The sequence below is a fragment of the Syngnathoides biaculeatus genome, chromosome 16 (genome assembly GCF_019802595.1).
Source record: "Syngnathoides biaculeatus isolate LvHL_M chromosome 16, ASM1980259v1, whole genome shotgun sequence".
In the NCBI taxonomy this organism is placed as follows: Eukaryota; Metazoa; Chordata; class Actinopteri; order Syngnathiformes; family Syngnathidae; genus Syngnathoides; species Syngnathoides biaculeatus.
In genome coordinates this window covers 24200628-24221061 of record NC_084655.1, presented here as the reverse complement: position 1 = coordinate 24221061, position 20434 = coordinate 24200628, and the positions used below count along the sequence as shown (strand labels likewise).

Here is a 20434-nt window from a genome sequence, read left to right as displayed (position 1 = left end):
CTTCAAGACTGCACGATGATACATAACCGCCACCCCCCCCCCCCGACACTTTTCTTTGCATGGACACGAGAAAAAAAAAAAAAAGCAGCACCTGCGCCGCGGCACGGGAAGCGAGCGTCCCCAGCGGCGGGGGGGAAAGAAGGAAAAAAAAAAAAAAAATTTGATCACGCGTGAGGAAGTTTCTGCAAGCAGAGACCAAATTTCGAGACTGCCCACGTCAAATTTGCAGTGCCAGCTAGGAAAAAGGAAGGAGGGGGCGAGACGGACGGCGCCAGTGCGGAATCGTCCTTCCGTCAATCAGAGAAAATAGTCCAGGACGCCGCCAGTGGGGGCGCGGCCCTCCTCCTCTTTCCACCGCCGTCTCCATTTCAACGCTGCTTCTCATTCATCCCGTCAAAGGCTTGCACTGGAGAAGATGTGTACATACTGTAGTACTGATGTGTACATATTCATATACATGCAACAACAACAACAACAACAAAAAAAAAGAGCCCACCTTGCTTGTTTACGTGATTCTATTACGAATTAACCATAAGCTGTTCCGACCAGTGATTCCCAACCTTTGTCGCGCCGCCACTTCGCACAAACGTCAACAAGTACACGCGATGTACCGAAACCGCTAAAAGTGAACACAAAAGCTACGATGACAATTTTTCCTCACGGGATGAAGAACCCATCTGCATAAAACCCGCAGTTGGCGTAGCCGGACGGAAGCGCTGAACAAGATAATTTGCATGAGGCGCAAAATGTGAACGCAGGTTAATTGGACCTTCTGCCATCTAGTGGAGGAGTATTGAATTGTTCTGCCTGTCACGACACGTCGCTAGCATAGATAGAAATGTAAATTATTTGTGGTATAGTTTTCACACTAATGAGCTGCGTGCAAAGTCATTGGGAATCACTGGTTCAGACCGATTATAACAATGTGACGACTACTTTACTTTTTTTTTTTTTTTTTAAATCCTTTCTTTGCATTCATGCATTAGCGTGCTCTTACTTTTCTTTTTCAAAATATTTCTGATGTTTTTGTTAGCAGCATGATTTCAAGTACAGGGAGTTTTTTTTTTCCTTCCATTTTTCCGCGCATCAGAGAAAAAAAATGGCTGTGAATAATAATTTGTGGCACTACATGCAGTAAGGAAAAAAAAAAAAGACTAAAATACAGTAGTGGGTTGATACCAAAAGCAGACCGGGAGGGGGGTGGGCAGAGGAAAGCCGTTTATTGGCGACTACATGAGCAAGAAAAGGCCGACGCGGTGGGTAACCAGGAAACGCTGCATGACGTGCCCAAACGCCGCCAGCCCGACGCGGGCCACGGGGCGTAGGATCGGCAACCTGGGGTGGGGTTAGCTTGCGTTCCAAGAACAACGGGTGGCTCAACATCAACGGGTGGAAAAGGTGTAAAAATAGGATCACCATTCCCACCTTGAGGTTTTTATGTCACGGGTTAAGATTGCCGACAGGGCATTCACGATGCCCCCCCCCCCCTCTATGGGATGATGGGGGCGAGGGTGTTACTGCTAATGCTACGTGAGCACGACTATGTGGTGAATAAGCAAGGATTCACATGGTCATGAACAACTTAAGAGTAGCTACTGCAACAAGGGTTAGTACAACAAGCAACAGGAACAGTTACGAGACTGGGGCAAGATCTGAGAGTTAATCACATTGGCCACTGGAACAAGGTTGAACAACGTGGGGCGCAGGAGCAAGAATGAACTCGGCCAACAGGAACGAGGGTGAAGACTGTCCACCGAAACAAGGGCTTACATGGACAACACGGACAGGGTTTAACGTCAACGGGAACAGGGTTCAACACCATGCCCCAAAGGAACGAGAGTGAACAGGGTCAACGCGGACACACAGGCACAATGTCACGGGCTACAGGAACAGGGATGAACGCCGGCTAGCGAGGAAAGGGTTAACGTGGTCAGGAACCGTGCGAGATAGCCAATGGCGTCATGGGAAACGGGAACAAGGATTGACAACGTAGGCTACAGGAAGAGGGGCGAACACGATCAAGGGGGCAACGGGAACAAGGGTTAACTCCAAGGTCTACCGGAACAAGGGTCAACACGGATCACGGGAACAAGCGCCGACTGACGTGAGCTCGACTGTCACAATGTTTTGGGTCGTCCGCCGCGCACGACGAAAATCCAGTCTCAGCGTTTTCAACACTTGTGATGTTTTCATTCAATGTCAAGCATTTAAAAAAAAACGAACCTGTGACTTTGTAGATTTTGCACTGTCGACTACCTACAGTATGTGTGCATGCTCTGCACCGTTTGTATACGACCTTTCTCTCAGATGTACTTTTGAATACTAACTATTTATGTGACAACAATCCTCATTTCAGATCTGTCCACGGGAGCGCATTTTTAAGTTTCATGTCAGAAAGGAAACTGGTCTTGAAAACGTCATCGTCCCTCGACCCGCAAAAAGACTTTGAAAGGGGGGTACGGACTCTTCCGCCTGATATATCATCTTTGTGTTTTTCTGTGGTGAATCTGCACAACGTTTCGATGTTAAGTGGAGGTGGGGGGGGGAGGGGGGGGGTCGAGTCGGACTGGGCCCCGTCCCGTCTTTTTGCGTGCCGCCTTCAGACCGTGACGTTGGTTTTCACAGCTGTGACTGTGCAGTGACGCAGCATGCCCACGTAGACCGTCAAGTCGTCCTCCCCAACACTACTAATTAAAATATGGTGACTACAAAAAAAAAAAATGAAACACTTCACTCTTTGTGTGATTAATTCAGGAAAAAAATAATAAAAATCAATAAAAGTGTAACGTTTAGGTACATTTGATTGGATGTGATCTTTTTTCGGTTTTCACAGCACATAAGGAATGAGGGCTTGCGTGATAACAAGACATGCTAGGCTTTTCCAAAAAGGTTCGCGAGAGCGAGCTGGATCTCCAGCCATGAAGTGGACGATCACAAACCGATTATGGCGCTTCTGATACTTTGACAGGTGGAAGGCGGCATAAGTAGAAATGTACACAGACCTTTTCGTGGCGACGGATGGCAGTTTTGGACAATCAGATCACGAGGAGTACTCGCAGCAGTTAGGCAGTATTTTTAAACAGCCTCAGTTTGTAGCGCCTACCGTGCACACATTGTGAACTACCACGTCACGAATCTCCGGTACGGGGGCGGACCCAAATGCAGGACTTTGAGGCAGAGGCATAACGTGCAATGTAGTTTATTCCGGAAACTGGGTCATACATGGTGCAGCAGCTCGACAAGGCAGAGGTCCAGAAACGCTAGGCTAGGCTAGGCGGGATCCAAAAGACATGTAGCAAGTTCCGAAGACTATGGGGCAAACTAATAACTCAACAGGACAAGATCAAACAAAAGGGCACAGAATCGCTGTGACTAGGGATATTCTAACTTACACGAAGAGCAGAGAGTCCCACAGGCATTGAATGCAACTCAATAACACGAGGCAACGAACTGGCAAATGCTAGTGAGGAAAAACTCCAACTTAGATACCTGTCTATTTACAGTCCCAATGTGAAACAGCTGCGAGCGGCGACCAATGTCTCCGCCCACAGCAGTGATGTGGCCACGCCCCTTGCGCATGACACTCTGGTCGCTAACCAAAACAGCAGCACGTACAGTCCCTCGGTTGCTTGGCGCAAATTGTAACCGAGCTCCTTACGCATCATTAAAGATGATCCTTCATTCCGTGGGGACGACTCCGTAGACCGTGACTAAACAAAAATCTGACCGACCGCCAGACAGATGCTGCGATCCGGTTTCAGTCGGGGCCGCCGGCAGCGCGACACTCAACACTATCAGATGTCCCCCGAATGAAATGGATCATCTCATCGCGTCGAGAGCGGCGGCCGTCTCCCAGGAACCCAAACGACCGCAAAGGGAGACGGCGCCGGGCCCTTCGTCGCGTCGCCACGTCGTGTTTCGTGGGTTAAGGAAGGACGCGAAAAGGGGCAAACGCTACTTTGCTGGAAGCCGCGTCCGGCCCAAGAGAGGACACTTGGAAACCATCGAATCAAACTTGAAAAAAACAAACAAACAAACAAACATAACTTTACTCAACATGCAACGATAAAAAGCAAAATCTGACAACCCCATCATTTCAGTGTTTCCAAGAGCGCTTTCGTGAGAGGGGAAAATTATTATCGCCATGACGCTGTTTGCTGCTAACAACGGCGACAGAAACGACTACATTATTATTATGACGAGGAAGCATATATGGCTTCTGGTTTTGGAGCAGAAAGGCTGCCAAAAAGTCTACTGTTTGGTAATTTAAAAAAAGATTAAAAGTGGCCACACCGTGCCGTTTCATATCATGCAAGGAAAACGTGAGCTGCCAAAAATATGAGGAAAAAAAAAAAAAAAAAAGTTTGTCTTTATCAGCTGCTTCCCCGGTCGGCTCATTTCCTGAAGGTCCACGGCGGCGTCTCCCTTTCCCTTCGCTCTCGCTTCCTGGCCTCAATGGAAGAATTCCCCCCCCCCCCTTCTTCCACGGACAAAAAACGTTGCTCGACAAAACGAGCGCACGGCGACCCGCAAAGGAAGCGATCGCACGATTAGCCGCGCATGCCGGCGCGTGAATCCCGCTCGGCTGCGTTCGATTGCCGACAAGATTTTTAACGGCGACGCGAAAATGAACGCGGCTGTTAACGTCGATGCCGACTTCAGGAAGCCGTTTTTGGCTCGTCGGCCATTTTGCGTTTGAAAAACATGCGCCACTCCCAAAACGTGGAAGATTTGGGGTCAAATTTCACAATGAGCCCAAAATTTGGGTTGAACATTCTCGAAGCGTTGGAAGGTCCAGATGTTCAATGTTTCAGCACTTGTTGCACAACTTGCTGTTCCCCCCCCCCCCCCCCAAAAAAAAAAAAAAGCTCTGAAATGGAAAATATGACTCAGCAGGTCATAAATTGGATGTATGAGTAATTTCATGAGGTGAAGAACATTGTGAGCCCTTTCCAAGAAGAGTTCAGCGTGAGGTTTGTCAGAAAAGTCCCAGGACTAACGTGGCAAATGATCCCTTTCAAATCCAAACTCCAAGTTTCCCCCTGGAGTTTCACTTATTTTGTTAGCCTTTAACCCCCCTCCCACAGACCTCCCCCAACCCAAACCGGACCACCACCACCACCAAAAAAAAAAAAAAAAGTACTCATCACCACAGGCCTCTTGAAGTCATCCGCTGCTTCTAAACGGCTCGACGAGGAAGGTTCTCCTCGGCCAGGAACTGTCAGATGCTCGGGTCACTGAGACGGTGAAGCTGCCACAAACCTTGGGGGCAGAATCTCTTGCCGGCGAATCGACCGGCCCACACGGAAGGGGTAAACTGGTAGTCCGGGTTGGGTGACGCCAGTCCTGGAACTTTTCTGACACAGCTCCCAAGTCTCCTTTAAGTTGGCGACAGCGTGATTGAGGACCTGGACGCGGACGCCGTGTAGGTCTGCTCATCCGCGGCGGGCAGGCCGGGCACCGGGCGCTCTCCGCCGTCCGGGGTGATCGCGGGCGTGGGCAAAGCCGTGCTCAGCGGCGTCGGGGACAGCACGGAGATGCACGAGTCGGAATTCTCGGATTCTGTTCTTTCCGTGGTCTCGGCCATGGCCGCCCCCACTGTGGACCAAAGGTAGGAAAATTGTTACTCTGCTTACGAAGCCTTTGAAAGAAAAAAAAATAATAATCAAACTTGTCTTCATTGTGTGACCACACCCACAACTTCTCAATTTGAATATTCATATCAAATCAGACTTGACCATTGACATGAATGGAAATGCCACTAATCTGTTCCCGCTTGACATTTTCCTCATTCCTGTGTGGGGAAAAATATACTTCTTTCTCACTAGCACTAGACTTATAATATCTATCTGGACTTTAATCTTGGAACTACACAATTATGCTCAAAAACTTTTTTTCTCATAAAATTGTGACTGTGATTATTGCCCGTCTTTCCTTTTTTGTTTTCCTGTAACAACATTTTTCTTTCTTTCGCAACAAAAAACACCCACATGAGCGTCGCGGCACGCATTCGACGTGGAGCCCAAAAAAAAGCGCCACGTGATTCACAAGGTGGCGAGCGCCGCACCTGTTCTCCGACCTTTCACCCCGCGACCTCAAAGTTCGGCCTGGGGGGGGGGGGCTCGTGCTTTTCCCGCCTGTCCGCTGCCGAGGTCGTGCTGTGAAATTCAAAATGGCGGCCGTTGCCGGGTCGGCTTGGGAGAGCGAGCGAGCGTGCGGTCGGGGAGGGGAAGGGAACGGGGGGGGGGGATATCGCGGGGGGGCTTATAAAAAAAAAAAAAATCTGTGCTCCTTTTTGTGTGCCATCACATCCTAAGCAACACTAGAATGAAAGTGACTCACATGCTGATCCATCTGTTGTTGTGCTTTGGAAATGAGAGCGTGAGGGTGGGGGGGGGGTCGGGGGGCAGCAGACAGTCCCTCACTGGAGCCCCCCAGCCCCCCCCCCCCCCCGTTAGATAGAATGTCAGGTCAGCAGCCGTGCTGTGGTGAGGAATGTGTGAGAGCTGAAAGAGGCGGTGTTTACAGTCGGGGGGGGGGGGGGGGGGCTGAAACGCAACATCCCGCTCGCTCAGCAACTGAAAGTCACTGCGCAAGGGGGCTTTGCTTTTTCTTTGGCTTTTTAAATCCGGGGACGTCACCAGCGAAGGCCGAGAGGAAACGGGAGGGGTGGGGTGGCTGAGGAAGGGACATTGCAGATGATGGATGGATTTGTAGTGAGAGAAATGAATTCATAGAGAGAGAGAGAGAGAGAGAGAAAAGGGGGTACAGACATTGAGCAAGAGAGAAGTGACACGATGTGGTACGTTTTGGGTCGGGAAATGTTCCCGTATGTGTTTACACAACAGCTGAGAATGGAGCAGAAAAAAAAAAAAGAAGAAAGACAAAAGATGGCCGCCGAGAAAGGAGGCTGCCGTTCAAGCGTACAAAGACGAGAACCCACGGGCCTTCCTTGCTTCCTTCCTCTGCATCTTTTCCTTCTCACGGGGGGGTCGCTACCCCCCATCCTCTCACACACGAGTGACTTGCTCTCTTGTGCACTTGTCGTCCTTTCCATCCCTCCATCTCTGCCCTCGTTTCCCCGGCGCATCCTCAGTCGCGTCTCACCTCGCTTCTCGATCCGAGTCCAGAATTCCGAGACGGCCTTGGGAATGTCGCGGGTTTCCCGCAGGTTCTTTTGCCACTGGCGCAGTTCCTGCACGTGCGGCTGTGCCCTGACCTACGCGTGACACACACGTTATTACACAGTAATTACAGGTACAGTGCATGCAACACGCTTAAAAAAAAAAAATATATATATATATTGCTTGTGCATATTATTGTCCCAAAAATATGCACCCTGTGGGACACCCCAAAATTGCAAAGCCCCCAGGATGTTCGTCGTGGTTTGGGAGGTGCGAGTCCCACGTGGAAAAAAAAAAAAAACTTGAACCGGCAACACGTATAATGCAGCGAGACGTGTAGTTTTACTTTTTTACAGTACTTCACCGCGGTTGACTTCTATTTGTAGTTTTAGTACAGTACGGACTATTCAAATGTTACTTCAAACATGATGGACGACACTTTGAACCCCCCAAAAAAAAAAAAAAAGAATTCCCAAGTTCCTTTGGGAAAACGGTCACAGAATGATTTGGACTTTGCGGTCAATCTTCTCACACTACGACGACGGGGATTAGGACCCCCACCCCACCCCCACCCCCCCACAACACAAGCGCACAGTGGGAATAATGCTCAGCAGCGAGTCCAACGCGTGGAGCGCATTCCGACTTGAAAAGCCACAAAGTGACATTCCCGGCGGTCGCGGGGGAGGCTTTTGTTTGGCGCAAAGCTGCCCGGGACCCGATTCAACCGTCCGGTCGCTTTCGCTCCGACGGCGGCTGGCTTTTTTCGCTGACTCGCGCCGTCGTCATCCGAGCGAGCGACGCCGCGCGTGACCTCTCCCCGGAAGCCTCGAAAAACTCGGGTCCCGCGGCGAGGGAACGTCACGTGGGCCGCTTTCCCCGCGCGTGGGGCCTCTATTCAAACCATTGTCGGACGGCGCCGAGCGACTCGTTGAGCCGGAAACACAGACCTACTTCTGCTGTGGACTCCACGGCAAACTGGGTGACCGCCACTGTGTGTGTCACTCTCAGCTCTTTTCACCCGCGTGTCAACTGGAATCAGCACTCACGCTGCCCCACTTCTTCTTCTTCTTTATTATTATTTTTTGCCAGGCCAATAAATGTTGCACGATAAGCACACGTGGACCTCAAACCCAATGAATGAATGAATGTGGACTTGAAACCACACCTGGACATCCATACCCCTGCTGATGTTTTTGTTTGCTGACACATAATGGGGTTGCGCAAGTGTGCACACCCCCTTCACTGGGATGTGGCTGCATTTGGAATCAGCCAATCACATTCATGTTCACTTTTCCCCCCCACACGGGTTGGACAATATGGAATGACGCAAACGTGGCAATGCCCATCAGAAAAAAGAACTCCTGACAAAGTGCTGCAAGTAACATATTTGGAGCTATTGATCTTCAGCTGAAACTGGACACTTTTCAGTCTTCGTGTACAACCTTCAACCTCCTGCCACTGAGCAAAACAAATGTCAAGAAAAGGCCGACAAGAACAGTCTCGGGATGGGCGGCACAGGGGGCAGCTGGTAAAGCGTAGGCCTCACCGTTCGGAGGTCCCGGGTTCGATCCCGGCCCCGCCTGTGTGGCGTTTGCATGTTCTCCCCGTGCCTGCGTGGCTTTTCCTCCGAGCGCTCCGGTTTCCTCCCACATCCCAAAAACATCCAACATTAATTGAGTCTGGATCTGCCCCGCGATTGGCTGGCGACCACTTCAGGGTGTACCCCGCCTCCTGCCCGTTGACAGACTCCAGCACTCACCGTGACCCTTGTGAGGATAAGTGGCTAAGAAAATGGGGGAATGGATGGCGCCACTTCAAATGGTGGGAATGAGGGTTAACTTTGTTATTTATTTTTTAACTGCATTGTATGGGATGCATAACTGGGGGAAACAGTGCAAAAAAAATTCAGTCTATTTTTTATTAATTCAACAAAAATCTCCCCGAAACAAGGGTGTGTAGACTTTTGATATCCACCATGTAGAAAAGCCTTCACTGAACACACAACAATTCAGCGACTCCACACAGGGAAGCGGAAATCAAAAATTTGCACGACAGACCTCGGAATTGTTTGGCAAATGTGTTGCCTTCAAGTACGTAAACGAACCTGAGACGGCGCGATTAAAAAAAGAAATGCAATCAAAAGCCCTTTCGGAGTTTGAATCGCGACCACACCAATTAAAGAAGAAAAGCCAATTCACACTCAAACGGGTTCAAAACCCGCACCCCGGAATACTTTGGGGGGGTCCCAGCCATTATGCTTCTCCACAACTAGCCGACGTGCAGAAGAAGCAACAAAAGGCAACGGCAGCCAAGCGACTTCGCGGCTCACATGAAACGTTTCGGCGAGCTTAGACATAAACCCCGAATGCTTCCTCGCAGATCCTTTGGATTATTGAAGACTTTACATAATTTCCTTGCTCCACTTGTTTTTTTTCTTTCTTTTTTTTTTTTTTTTTTTTTTTTTTTTGCCTGAATCTTTCAACTACGCAGCCATTAAACGCTACGGAAATTAAAAAAAAAACAAAAAAAAAAAACGGTCACAACCAATAGCTCGGCAGTCGCGTCGGGACGACGAGTGATTGGAGGTCTTCTGCGCAGAGGATGCGATTCGAACGGCGCGCCGAAAGGTGATGCCCGTTTATTACACAGGGACGACTCTGTCATAGCCATCAGACGTGCGCGCACTCCCGGCCATGCACGGATGAGTGGATTAGCGAGCGACGCTAAGGCCCACAGTGTAAAGACGATTACGTAAGGCGTTCAGACCCCCGCAGCCCTCCGCCGAGCTCGACGGGAGCGACAATCGCATTAAGCGTGAGCTTGTTCTCCGCTCGTGTGCAATGTTTTGATGCAGATGCATAATATTAAGCGTACACGCACACAAAAAACTCGATTCCTCTGTTACACTGCAGTCAAAGCTGCGTCACGGGTTATATAACCCATGAGAGTCTTAAATGTAAGTGTGTGCGTGCGTGTGAGCTTCGGGCGGTGAAGGGCTGACAAGAGCAGAAAATTCCGATGACTAGAAACGGTAATCCAACGAAGCTATGGCGCCCGTAAAAATATTTGCTGTTAAAAATAGAAGGGATTTTTTCTATATATATATATATATATTTCTGTCCGCAGGGGGGAAGAGGGGGAAGAAAAAAAAAAGTCATTGAGGCAGTTTTTAGTCACGGGCACAACCACGAGACACAGCTTTAGGTGCACTCGGGAGCCAATGGGAGAGCTGCATTAAAAACAAAGATGGCCTCAGACTGACCTCCAGAAACGAGTCTCGCTTCGGCCCGTAAGAAATGCAGAATTCCATTAACTTTATAAAAAGCACACAGATGAGCGAATTGCATCGACAGTTGCAGACAGTTGGAAGCTTTTGGCAACATCAAAGCATGCAGATGAGAAATGTTAACAATTAATTACGGGAGCAAATTCTCGGCGGATGAAAAACGTAATGATAAATTACAGGAGCAAATTGTTCCTCCTCTCCCAAAAACCAAAAAAGTAATATGATTGCATCTCACTGTGTTACTTGCAGTAGTTGTCAAAACTATTCTTCTTTGTTGGTGGTCACATCCCTGTTATACTGCCCCCCAGTGGCCGCTTCACACACACCAGAAGGAGCTGCAATCAATTAATCCTGATGCCCAAACTAACTCCAACAATTGTAATATATAGTTATTTATATTGCAATTCTGTTTTCACAAAGGTCAATATAATGGAGCGATCTTTTTAATGATTAAAAACGTGAACATTAATTTCTTGGAGGGGGCTTTCTGTTCATTAAAGATCGTTTTCGATCCAAGCGAGGTGACAGAACGGATTAAATTCATATCTCCAGGCATTGTTTTATGTTTATTATTGGAGTTGTAGTGCAACTCATCCAATCTTTTGCCCCCCCCCCCCTGGCGAGCGCAAGATTAGAAACAGCTCTCAGCTGTCAATAACGAAAACCTCCCTGACGCTGTCAATCAAAACTGAGCATTCAAAATATCGACGGGAAGTACACGTTAGTAGTTTTGCAGCTGTACCTAATAATGTGGCCATGGAAAGTAGTTCCCAGCAGAAATGATCACGCGCTTTTGCCACCGTGCGACAGACGCGCGCACGCACGCACGCACTGAGTTACCACCGCATGCCCGAAATATCTTGTGCATCCTAAATAAGTTATGATCCTCTCGTGTCCTCCAAGACGCCCAAACCCTCGACCAACCTCGCAGCCTGGCTGTGTTGCGTTCAAGGCCGCCACGACAAATCGCAAATCATTCGGAATACTGCAGCACGATTACGCTTCGAAGCTTCCGTTGTTGTTGTTGTTGTTGTTGTTGTTTTCCCCCAAAAGGGGCGGAGCCAGTTCACAAAGTCCTTTGAGCATTTATTCCGTAACCTTCCTGGATGTCCAATTTCCAGGCACTAGTAGGCTCTTTGAACTCACAAGCAGGCTAATGCCGGGATACTAGTCCGACACGTGACGAGGGAGCCGAAACTGTCTACTAGTTGACAACTGTGTTAGCTTAAAGTGCTTGACTACTAGTACAAGGAGCCTGCCGTGATCAACAGTGGGTGCCCAGCTCTCTACCGCCACCTATCGTCCGCGTGGCTCAATTGCTGTTGTCGAGTTGAGACGAGGTGCGCGGCAGCATCCTCCTCATCCTCATCATAGCCTTTTTGTGCAGCAAATGGAAACAAACATGTCGGCTACATGTTTTTTTTTTTTATTTTTTTTTTTGCCGAGGGTGGAAACGTCTCACAAGACGCGACACGATTTTATAACAGCAGGAAGGAATCAATCCTGCCACCAAGTGCAGATATAAGCAAGGACATGCTGACTGTGCCCCCCCCCCCGGAGGCCCAGGAAGCAACTGGCATCGATTGACACACCTGTGGCGCCATCTACTGGTCACGCTCTAGTCGTGCAGCTGCGGGTGCCGATCTGGCCTCGCGCGAGTGCGGCGTAACGTTTGCCAAAGCGTATTTTGCGCGTGTTGCGGTCTCGCGCGCGGCACCTTGTAGCCCCTCCAGAAGGCCTGGATGATCAACGCCGCCTGCTCGTCGCTCAGCTGCAGAAAGAGCGGAACCGGAGGCCTCGGACTGACGGAAGTCAAAGAAACAAAACCGTCGGAGCGGGCGTCACGTTATTAGCAAAACGAACTCAAAATAAAGGCAAACGCGTGACAATGCGCCGATATTGAAATGAACACTCACTGCATGCTCAGCCAGGCTCGGACGAAGGGGATGTTGTTGAATTGTCGGTGGGGTTGACCTTGCCTGCGGGGGTTGTGACTGGACCGGCCGGAGAAAGCCACAACGTAACCCGCGAGGGGCAAAAAAACGTCCCGTCGCACATTTTTGCCGACATTCTTACTTGTACAGCCACTCCACCAGGAAGTCGATGGGGTTAAAGGTGATGACTTTCTTCTGGGAAAAACAACAAAGACATCAAATCACCGCAAAACACGCATCATTGCCACAATGGTTGACAAATGAAAATAAGAGTTGGAAAAAAAAGAAAAAAGCTGGGAAACGAACATACAATCAGGTGATGCGATTGCGAATTGCAGAAGAGCTGAACGCAAATCAAACGTTTTGCTCTAAAAATGATATCAAAGACATCAAATAAAGAAGAAAAACGGTTCGAAAATTGAATCAGATAAACAGCAGCACTTTTACAAAAATGGATGGACTACAGTAAACTACGATCAAAATGTGGTAGAAAGTGGCTGACTGGATAGAACACAGGTGTCAAACTCAAGGCCCGGGGGCCAGATCCGACCCGCCGCATGATCTTATCTGGCCCGCGGAGGCAAATCATCTGTGGTTTTTGTTCAAGGTCATAAGTGATGAGGTTGAGCTATTGCAAGCATTTTTGTGTCGTTGAATCGATTTCTGATTCCAAAACTAGTTTAGAAATTTCATGTGTAAATATGACGGATTTTTATGCTTTCAGTCCTAACGGCCCTCTGAGGGAAACCCGCAATAAAATGCGGCCCGTGACAAAAAATGAGTTTGACAACCCTGGGAGGAGGAGAAAGTTTAAAAAAAAAAAAAAACAACAACAACTTTGCAGTAGCGTCAGCTCGCCACGTACATATTTTAAATATGACCAACACAATTTTATCATAGGAGGGTTTAAAATGCAAGCGAATTTGCAGCTCATCCCAATAACGCCAAAACGAAAAGTCGTCCGTCGGGATGATCCTCCGGCCAAGCGCCGGCAGAACCCGACAATTTTTAAACTAGGGGAACCGGTCGGGTCCACGATGGGAAGCGCCAACCTGCAAACAGCCTTGCTTCTCGGCTTCCTTCAGAACAGCCTCGACCGCGGGCACCAGCACGGGGAAAAGCTTCTCCTCCATGTACTGCGTGACCGGATCTGACGCAAACAAAACGAAAAAAAAAAAAAAGTTTTTGCCCCCTCAGAACAAACAAACGGCGTCCGCGTCGCCTTACGCTGAAACGCTTCCGGACAAAAAGGAGGCTGACTTCCTTTTTTGTGGCTCAGGGGAGGCTCCACCCCAAAGACGGAGAATCCGGCGTGGGCGGGGTGGTGCAGGAGCGGGTCCAGGTCCAGCAGGAGCGAGTTCTCCTCCTCCTCCTCCTCGTCCATCCACGCCTGCGGGACCGAACGCGGCGGAACGTCATTCGCGAGTGCACCAGTGCGCAGTATTCGCGTTACTCGGTGGCAGTACGGCGCGGTGGCGCCCTCCGGTGGTACACAGAAGAATCACCGAATTTCAAACATGAAAGGAAACAAGTGCAGAACAATAAAGTTGGCTCGTTCGTGGATGGATATGAATTTTGGGGAAAAAAATTACAGAACACTTCTGTTGTATTTAACTTTGAACACATTTTGCCATGCGGCAAAACGGGTGGGGGTGGGGGGGGAATAATACATAGGGAAAAAAAGAACAGGCTGACCTTGGCAGTGTGCGACGTGCTGCTGTCTTTGGAAGGTTCCGAAGCGCTGCGGACGCCGCTGGGGGGGCAAGGCAGCCCGGCTTCAAACTCTGCAGACAAACAGCGACAAAAATGGTTTGTTTTTGCGCTCCTTCGGGAGCTCAAACTGCTGGCCAAACTCCAAAAAAAAAAACTTTCACAAGTTGACCTCAAATGACTTCCTAGAAAGATTATTGCACCAGAAGGAAAATAAAGAAAGATGAATCCTTTTTTTTTTTTTTTTTTTTTTAAAATCAAGCCACAACAGACGCAAATGCTATGAAACTTTGAAATCATCAACACTCATTTGAAGTGCGGCTATTACAGTTGTTATAACGCAACATTTATTATTATTAAATCATCTTACCGGCACAAACCTCCTCCCAGAGGGACCTTTTGGCACCCGCTGGGTTTGGAGTTCGCGGAGACTCTTCAGGTTGGTTGCTGAACATTTTGGGTTTGGAGCTGCCCCGCCTTTCGAATTTTAATATAAAAAAAAAAAAAAAGAAAATTATAATTTACGATTTGGCTCCTCGAGTCAACGTGAGCCTCGAGGAAAAAAAAATCCGAAGTAATTCCTGGCGTCGCGATCTGAGCGGTCTTGTTGTCGCCAAGCGGTTGCTGGGCAGTCGCTCGTTGCGAAGGAAGTGCACAAAAATCACTTCCGGTCGCAAAGCCAAAACAAGAAAGTGACCACGAGGTGGCGCCTGAGCGCAAAGGGCAGTCTCGACTGAGCCGCGACCACTGAGGAAGATTTGAGCAACATAAATGCAAACATTTCCAGTTTGGATTTGAGTATATATATATATATATTTTTTTCTTTTTTAATAAAGATTTTTTTTATTAAAATTATTTATAAACAGTTCAGACCTATCTATTCCTATACAGATATGTTTTCAAATCATTTTGTCACCTTGTTTCATGTAAAATCAGTTTAGGTACTTGTAAGACACCCAACTTTTTTTTTTTTTTTTAAATTTGTAAGACATTTTGTTACTTTCATACATTTCAGGTTATTTTTTCACGTCATTTTAGAGGAAGCGATTTCATTTGTGGTCCATCCATCTTCTGCCGCTTATCCGAGGTCGGGTTCAAGGGGTCGGCAGCCTCGGCGGGGACGCCCACGCTTCCTTTTCCGCAAGCCACTTCATCCGGGTTTTCCGGAGGGATCCCGAGGCGTTCCCGGCCCAGTCCGGAGACCCAAGTCTCTCCGGCGTGGCCTGGGTCGTCCCCGGAAGACCTCACGAGGGAGGCGTCCGGGTGGGATCGGGATCTGATGCCCCAGCAACCTCATCGGGCTCCTCTCAATGCGGAGGAGCACATGAGCTGAACAATCCCTGTAACTTCCACTAACAACCCAGGTTAAATTTAGCTCGTCCCCCGCATACCAAGGCTGACTCTCTGTCAGCAACCTTTATTCACAGTTTGAATGTTAACCCATTGATCCATTTTCTCAGCTGCTTATCCTCATAAGGATCACAGGAGTGCTCGAGACTATCCCACCTATAATCGAGCAGGAAACGGGGTCCACCCTGAACCGTTTGCCGGCCAATCGCAGGGCACATGGAGGCAGACGACAGTCGCACTCACAATCACACCTACGGGCAATTTAGGGTCTCCAGTGAATGCTCGTTTTTTGGGATGTGGGAGGAAAGCGGAGTGCCAAACCCGGAGGAAAGCCACGCAGGCGGGGGCGGGATTTGAACCACAGTCCTCGCCTCACAATTGACCCCTCCGTGGATATTGCGCAATCCGCGTCGCTGACCAATCAGAGGCCAGAGATCTGCATCGACCAAAGCCCGTTTTTTGCTCCCGTCATTTTCTCAGACAACATTGCATGGTCCAGTATAGCTTTTGTGAGCGTTTTCTCGCGTATTTGGGTTATTTAACAAAAAATATGGTTAAGAGGTGTAGTCGCGGACTTTCTAATCGTGACGACGGGTATCCTGAAAGGCGAGTCGGTGGGACTTCCATTCGTACCCTTTCCAAAACCAAAGACCCGGTACGAAAAATGCCTTCGATGGATCAAATATTGTGGAAGACCGCTTCATCAACTCAATCCATCTAATATCAACCGGAACACACATGTTTGCACCAAGGTATGCCCTGTATTTGATTTTCAATACACGTCTCGTATAAATGAATGAGACGTTATCCGCTAGCATAACACCGCTGCGTGTGAACGATTGACACACTTATTCTTTGTTGAGCGATATTTAGCGACGATCGGACTGCACAAACGTGTCGCTTTCTTGCTGGCTCGCGGCCAGAAGCTTAACCAGACTGTGTTCGCGCGAAGATATGCCCTAAATTTGATTTTCAATACACGTCTCGTATAAATGAATTCGAAGTTCTTCGCTAGCATAACACCGCTGCGTGTGAACGATTGACACACTTATTCTTTGTTGAGCGATATTTAGCGACGATCGGACTGCACAAACGTGTCGATTTCTTGCTGGCTCGCGGCCAGAAGCTTAACCAGACTGTGTTTGCGCGAAGATATGCCCTAAATTTGATTTTTAATACACGTCTTGTATAAATGAATGAGACGTTCTGCGCTAGCATAACACCGCTACGTGTGAACGATTGAATGAAATCAGAAGCATAGAGTCTGTCTCAGTTCAGAATGTATTGTATTGTATTTGCCATTTTTTACAAATTGTTTGTCTTGTGTCAGCGCACGTGGCGTGACGTCACTTCAGGAGGCGCGGTTAAGTGCCCTGTACGGAGGGGTCAATTATGAGGCCAACGTGCCGCCAACTGTACTCAATGATACAACGATAAAGAATTGCACATAAAAGTTACATAAAAATCATATCTCAGTGAACGTTTGTAAACAAATAGTTCTTAAATATTAAATGCAAATTAAAAAGTGAAACAAAAGTGGTAGGTTTCGTGTTTTGTTTTTTTGGGTGCGACGGGCTGACCCGTCAAAATTGTTTGGAAGTTTCATTTTGATTTGACTCGTTTGCCACCCCCCCCCCCAGATTTTCCCAATTCTTCCGTTCCCAAATGTGAATTCTGCAAAAACGAGAACAATTTGCAATTTCGCGTCATTGTGGAAAGTCTCACGTTCAACAACGCTGGCACGTTTATTTTATTGTGTTTATTTTGCGCTTTTCCACCCGAGCGCTGTTGCACGTGTGATTTGGAGCCCGCGGGGGAGGCGCCAAGTCGCTTTCACGGGCCGACTCATTTGGAACTCGTTACTGCCGAGAATATTAAAAGGACGCCGCGAACGTTTCAATTAAAAGGCCGTAAATATAAGCCGATGATGTCATCTCGAACGATGACAGGCTCCACGATTTCCGAGGGGGCTCGTTGAAATTGTTTCCCGCTGCAGAAAGCGCCTCGCGCTACTTAAGCGCCGCCGTAAAGTGGCGACGCTTTTCCCGGAACTCTCTGGAGAATCTGTTCGGACGCCTCGGAAAGCAAAGAAGATTCAACAACAAAGGGCCATAAAAAAAAAAAAAGATAACAAACCTATGGCTCTTGGGCTATTAAAGGCCCGTGAGGAAGGAAGTTCAAAATGGTCATTAAAAAAAAAAAAAAAAAAAAACAATAATTAGGTGGTGATATGTGGCATTGCACAAACAAACAAATAATGCGATGCAAATGAGTCCCCCCCACCCCCCCCCCAGACGGCGGACTGTTGATCGTTCCGTCGCGCCCGGCGAGGCTTTTCTGTCGCATTCAGCTCATCCGAGCTTGTTTATATGAGCAAAGTTCAAAAGGTGTGCGTGTTTTTTTCCCCCCAAAAGAAAAACATCAACTGCATCGGCGCAGACCGCCGCAAGAAAGTGGACCTTCGCTGGCAGATTTCGGTTCCGGTGTCGGCGAAAACGGCCAGCAAAGATCAAATGACGGCGGTCATAAACGAGACTAGGAAATTAAAAAAATACTAGAAACTAGTAAACTGGCAAAGTTTGTTTGTCTGCCATTAATTCCACATGCTGCAATCGTTTCCTCGGACTAATCGATGGGGAACGCGTGTCCTCGTTTCTCAGAGGTGGAAATGGAAAATTCTGTTTTCTTTCACGCAGATGCAGAACGGGGGGAGGGGGCAGCACAAAGTCCACCTGCCGATTTTCTGGCATTTCGGGAAGCATCGGAGCCAAACGGATAACAGAGGTGCGGTGACATCTGCGGTTTAGTGCCTCTAAACCCCGCCGTCGCCCCCACCCCGTGTTGCCGCCATGTTCTCGCCTCGTTCAATCCTTGAACTGAATTTAACTCTATTGGGTAGAATAAGAGCCAAAAAAAAAAAAAAACAGGCAGGACCACCCCTTCGATGGTTTGAAAAAGTCGACACACCCCTGAAATGTCATGCTTTTGTTACAGCCATCATTTTCCTTTGGCGCTTATCCTCACGAGGGTCACAAGGAGTGCTGCAGCCCATCCCAGACGTCAACGGGCAGGAGGCGGGGCACACCCTGAACTGATTGCCAGCCAATCGCAGGGGACTTAGAGACAAACTGCCGCACCCACAGGGCAATTTAGAGTGTCCAACTAATGATACATATTTTTGGGATGTGGGAGCAAACCGGAGTTCCCGGAGAAAACCCACGCAGGCACGGGGAGAACATGCGAACCCAGGTTCGAACCCTGGACCTCAGAACTGTGAGGCCAATGCTTTCCAGCTGAGGCACTGTGCCGCCATTTTGTTATATTTAAAAATATAGATCTATATATTTGACCCAAATCATGTAAAAAGTATTGTTTTTCCATTATTGTTTGTTATTTTGAATATGGACTTTTCTTACATTTGGAATTACTGAATAAGCAGAAGAATCAGGGGGGGGGGGAAAAGTGGATTTAAAAGCATAGATCATTATTCTGGAATTAACCACATACTTGCTCTTGACACAAATAAAACATGAGGAAATGTAAATGTCAAATAACTGCATGTATTTTTTTTTTGCAAGTGTGCACAATTTTGACAATATTGTTTTACACTGATAACTTTTGTGATCAAATTATGCAATTACAATCCATGTAATTAGTTAAACTGCTTCGGGGTGGCCCCGCCTTTTAAAGCCACACACACACACACACACACACACACACACACACTCAGTCACATATGCTACAGTGAAGACGGCGACCCCAAGTGGACAGAATATTACCTGCACCTCACATGCGCATCCGTGTTTAATAATGCAAAATAAATTTGTCTCTGACCAACTGATGAATTTGGTGAAACACTTGAGGAAGAAAAAAAAAAGCTTTAGCATAATAAAAAGACGTGCCTGAAGGCCGTAATCGCCTTCAACGGGGTAAAAGAGTTGAACTTCACAACCGGCTCTCGGAACTGCGCCGAGCGCCGTCCTTCCGTCTAATCTATGAAAACACTCGAAAGTGAGCCTGACGTTCGGGCGCGTGAGTCAGCGGCCGATCTGCAGTCCAGAACAATTCCTGGCACGTCACGATGCCTCTTTCGCATTTTCGGCTGCCGACGGAAAACGGAATGACCTCGAGACGCGGAGACGGGCCGCAGGGGCTGAACGAAAGTCGAGAGGGGAATCGGGGTCGAGGGGGAGGCGGGGCAATAACAACAAAAACAACAAAAAAAACGAAAAAAAAAAAAAAAAACGACAATCGGCGGCACAAAGTTCACAGGGCCGACTGACTATTGATCAAACAAAGTTGAGTGACCTCTGACCGTCAAGGACACACACACACACACACAGACTTTACAGTAGCACTATTGAGTTCAAAGGAATACAAAAATCAACATTAAACATCAATCAGTGGAAGACGAATACGCCACATTTCGCTGAATTGTGGTCGGGGACGTTTACTTGATAAAGCTAACGGACGCCTTTCGGTGTACAAACATGTTGCGCAATCATACTACTCAATATTAGGTCAAAAGTATTCTCGTGTGTTTAATGTGGAACGAATCCATAATCCATTCCCGGAGACCCCCAAAACCCCAAAATGTGTCGTTTGCAAAAGTGAACATTGTTGTCGTGGTTAACAACAGAGCAGGAAGAAAACATTTGGAACACGTGGGAGCCCACTTGTACATTTTTTTTATAAATATGGCGGAACGGTGGAACAACCGGTTCGACCGGACCAGGGTCCGAATCCCGTCCGTCCCTGCCTGCGTGGAGTTTGCATGTCCCTCCAGCCCCCTAAAAAAAAAAAAAAAACAAAAAAAAAAACCTCTCCCAATCCTATTCATTGTACTTTTTTCGCAGTGAACCCTGAGCCGGTATTTTCACGGCGGTCCACGGCGGGCAACGTCGGAGAATTCCATCGCGTAATCGTGCACGATCAACAGCTTTTAGCGATCTGTCACACAAACCGACCACCCCCGCCCCTCCTTCTTGTGACGTCACAAGGGTAGAAGGAGCGCGTGCGGCGTCGACGCC

The 20434-nt window shown here is 48.2% G+C and overlaps 1 protein-coding gene across 4 annotated transcripts in view; it reads right to left on the bottom strand.

The window, feature by feature from the left end:
- Positions 1-4022: 4022 nt before the first annotated feature.
- iqck (IQ motif containing K) overlaps positions 4023-20434 on the bottom strand; it is a 38737-nt gene continuing 22325 nt past the window's right edge. Inside the window, exons 2-10 of one of the 4 annotated variants that reach the window (XM_061845748.1) lie at positions 14425-14531; positions 14040-14128; positions 13572-13734; positions 13397-13494; positions 12487-12539; positions 12327-12404; positions 12128-12212; positions 7108-7219; positions 4023-5598 (exon numbers count right to left, since the gene is read on the bottom strand). In XM_061845748.1, the coding sequence (XP_061701732.1) occupies positions 5381-5598; positions 7108-7219; positions 12128-12212; positions 12327-12404; positions 12487-12539; positions 13397-13494; positions 13572-13734; positions 14040-14128; positions 14425-14509 (981 nt within the window). In that variant the 5' untranslated portion in view covers positions 14510-14531 and the 3' untranslated portion in view covers positions 4023-5380. Of the gene's footprint in view, positions 5599-7107; positions 7220-12127; positions 12213-12326; positions 12405-12486; positions 12540-13396; positions 13495-13571; positions 13735-14039; positions 14129-14424; positions 14669-20434 lie in introns of those variants that run through there. The other 3 variants (XM_061845747.1, XM_061845749.1, XM_061845750.1) reach the window with 3 other exon arrangements.